At 45.4% G+C, this 2,533-nt stretch overlaps 1 protein-coding gene across 1 annotated transcript in view; it reads right to left on the minus strand.

The window, feature by feature from the left end:
* LOC104820201 overlaps nucleotides 1-2,097 on the minus strand; it is a 10,133-nt gene extending 8,036 nt beyond the window's left edge. Inside the window, exon 1 of the mRNA XM_010550568.1 lies at nucleotides 655-2,097. Coding sequence (XP_010548870.1) covers nucleotides 655-2,097 — 1,443 coding nt within the window. The remainder of the gene's footprint in view (nucleotides 1-654) is intronic.
* Between the last annotated feature and the right edge of the window lie 436 nt (nucleotides 2,098-2,533).

The raw sequence follows: 2,533 nt of genomic DNA on the forward strand, positions 1-2,533 counted from the left end.
GCATCTGAATGGGAATAGGACTCTTGGGAGCCGCCCTAGGGTTATAAAAAAGCCCTAGCCACGTCCTAGAACATCAGAGACCCTTAGGCGAGACTTATACCATTGGAAAGATCACTTCAAGAGCTTCGCGTAGACACCAAAATCGCGTAAATCCGACACCGGAGCAGAGAGTTATGAGCGAATTCGTGAAGACCAGAAAACTGCCAGCGCAGGGCCGGATCCAACTGGATCCGGTCCGGATCAAGGACGCAGAATTCGACCCCAGGAATCTGGATCCGGTCCGGATCCACCTGGAATCGGTCCGGATCCAGTCTAAATCCCTGTTTCGCGATTTTCAGCATCTGAATGGGAATAGGACTCTTGGGAGCCGCCCTAGGGTTATAAAAAAGCCCTAGCCACGTCCTAGAACAGAGGAGAACATGTCGCAACATGAGCATCTCATCCGGACTTCTCCTTTAATGCTCCAATTAGTTCCTTTTCGAGTCCAATCATCTCCGAAACCTGTAACTCTGCAAAACTAGAGCACAACCGGGTTTTGTATCCTAACACGCCTAGAATGCCTATGAATGCATGTGATTATCCTATAAAACCTAGACAAACTCTCATCAAAATATAGAGAAGAATAGGAGTTATCAAGGGCATTTGAGTGATTACCTCATGAAAAGGTATTGTGACCTCCAATTTCTTTATCATGTCCGTGAAGCGCTTAAACTGGCTGGCCTCTTTTTGTTGCACAAGTCGTGAAGGGAATGGAACTGGTTGAGGTCTGGGAGGTGGAGGAACATACTTTGGTTCTTCCTCACATGTCATCTTAACTGTAGTATCTGCAGACTGAATGTTAGAGGTGATCGTAGATCTAGAGTAAGAAGACTCACCTTTTGCAGGAGTAGGGGGGACGACATCCTCAAGTTGCTTCCCGCTTCTCAAGAACACTGCATTACAGTGCTCTCTAGGATTTGTCTCGGGTTTACCTGGAAGTGATCCTTGAGGTCGCGAAGGTATAGAGGCTGCGAGTTGAGCTATCTGGTTATCGAGAAGCTTTAAGTGGGCGTCGGTCTCTTGTTGATGTTTACGCATCTCGGCGCGAATAGCTTCTTGACCCTGCATAAGCCGTGCGAAAATAGACTTAAGATCGAGGTCAAAATCTACCTGTTGTGAAGGCGGAGACAGAGCGTAATTCTGCTGGGATTGAAGAGGTGCTGGGCAGTGTTGAATGGCCTGATTCTGATGTTGCGGGGGAGCTCGAGGTCGAGGTTGATATCCTTGAGAAAGACCCGGATTAGCCGGACCACCAAAATTTCCGAGGGGAGTATTCAAGACGTCGGAAGAATTCTTGTACGAGAATTTTGGATGATTCTTCCACTGCGGATTGTACACATTCGAGTACAGGTTGTTATCTACGTAGTAAACATCTTCGATCATGTACCCGTTGGCTGATATGTCTAAGTCTGAGATCTGTTGGGCATTCTCAACCTGCATTTTAAGTTTTGCCAATTCTGCACGTAATGCCTGAATTTCAGATAGACTTTCCTTATCTGCACGACTGTCTTTGAGGCTAACATTTCTGATAAACTCGTGAGAGGGAGCACACTCGTTGTCCATCTTGTTGATTTGTTGCTCTATGAAGTTGAATGATTTTTCATTGAGACTTCCTCCACATGCTACTCGAGTAAGAACCCGAGTGTCCTCCTTTAATCCCTGCAAGAAAGTGGAAATAAGGTACCTTTTATCCCATCCATGGTGAGAACATGTTCTCTGGTATCCTTGAAAGCGATCCCAAGCTTCACGTAAGGATTCATCAGGTTCTTGCAAAAATGAGTTAATCTGTTGTTTCGCGAGCTGGGTCTTGCTAGTGGGGAAGTACCGCTGCATGAACTTTTCTTGCATTTGTTCCCATGAGAATATGGAATCTGGAGGTAGTGTGTAGAGCCATTCCAGAGCAGTATCCATTAAGGAGAATGGAAAGGCCATGAGCATGAGAGACTCATCGGTAACTCCGCGGACTGTCTTCACCGACTGGCATAGTAGCTTGAATCGAGTCAAGTGAGGAATCGGGTCTTCATTAGGTTTGCCCCTGAAAGCCGATGAGCTCAACATATTGATGAATGCCGGTTGAAACTCAAAATTGTTACGGTCGATGTCAGGCCGGCGAATGCATGAAAGCTGCTGAATGTACTTAGGCTTAAGGTATGCCCCATAAGTGTCATTGTTGTTCTCAACAACTATAGCACGTTCCTCCATCTTTCTTTGTTGTCGTTTCTTCTTTCGATTGCGCTTAGCGGACTTCTCGATTTCAGGGTTAAGAGGTACTAGGTTGTCAGGCCCAGAACTCCTGGTCATACATCGGAAACCTACACACCTGAAAGTAGAACAAACACAAAGAATAGATCAAGAAATCGAGGGAAAAGAAAAAGAAAAAAAAATCTAGATTCAAATGAATCTTTATCGTAACGCTAAACTATTCCCCGGCAGCGGCGCCAAAAACTTGATAAAGCAAATCTAGGTATAGAAATAATGCTCAAGTGATAAAAAC

The sequence above is a fragment of the Tarenaya hassleriana genome, unplaced genomic scaffold (genome assembly GCF_000463585.1).
Source record: "Tarenaya hassleriana unplaced genomic scaffold, ASM46358v1 Cleome3, whole genome shotgun sequence".
Taxonomy (NCBI): Eukaryota; Viridiplantae; Streptophyta; class Magnoliopsida; order Brassicales; family Cleomaceae; genus Tarenaya; species Tarenaya hassleriana.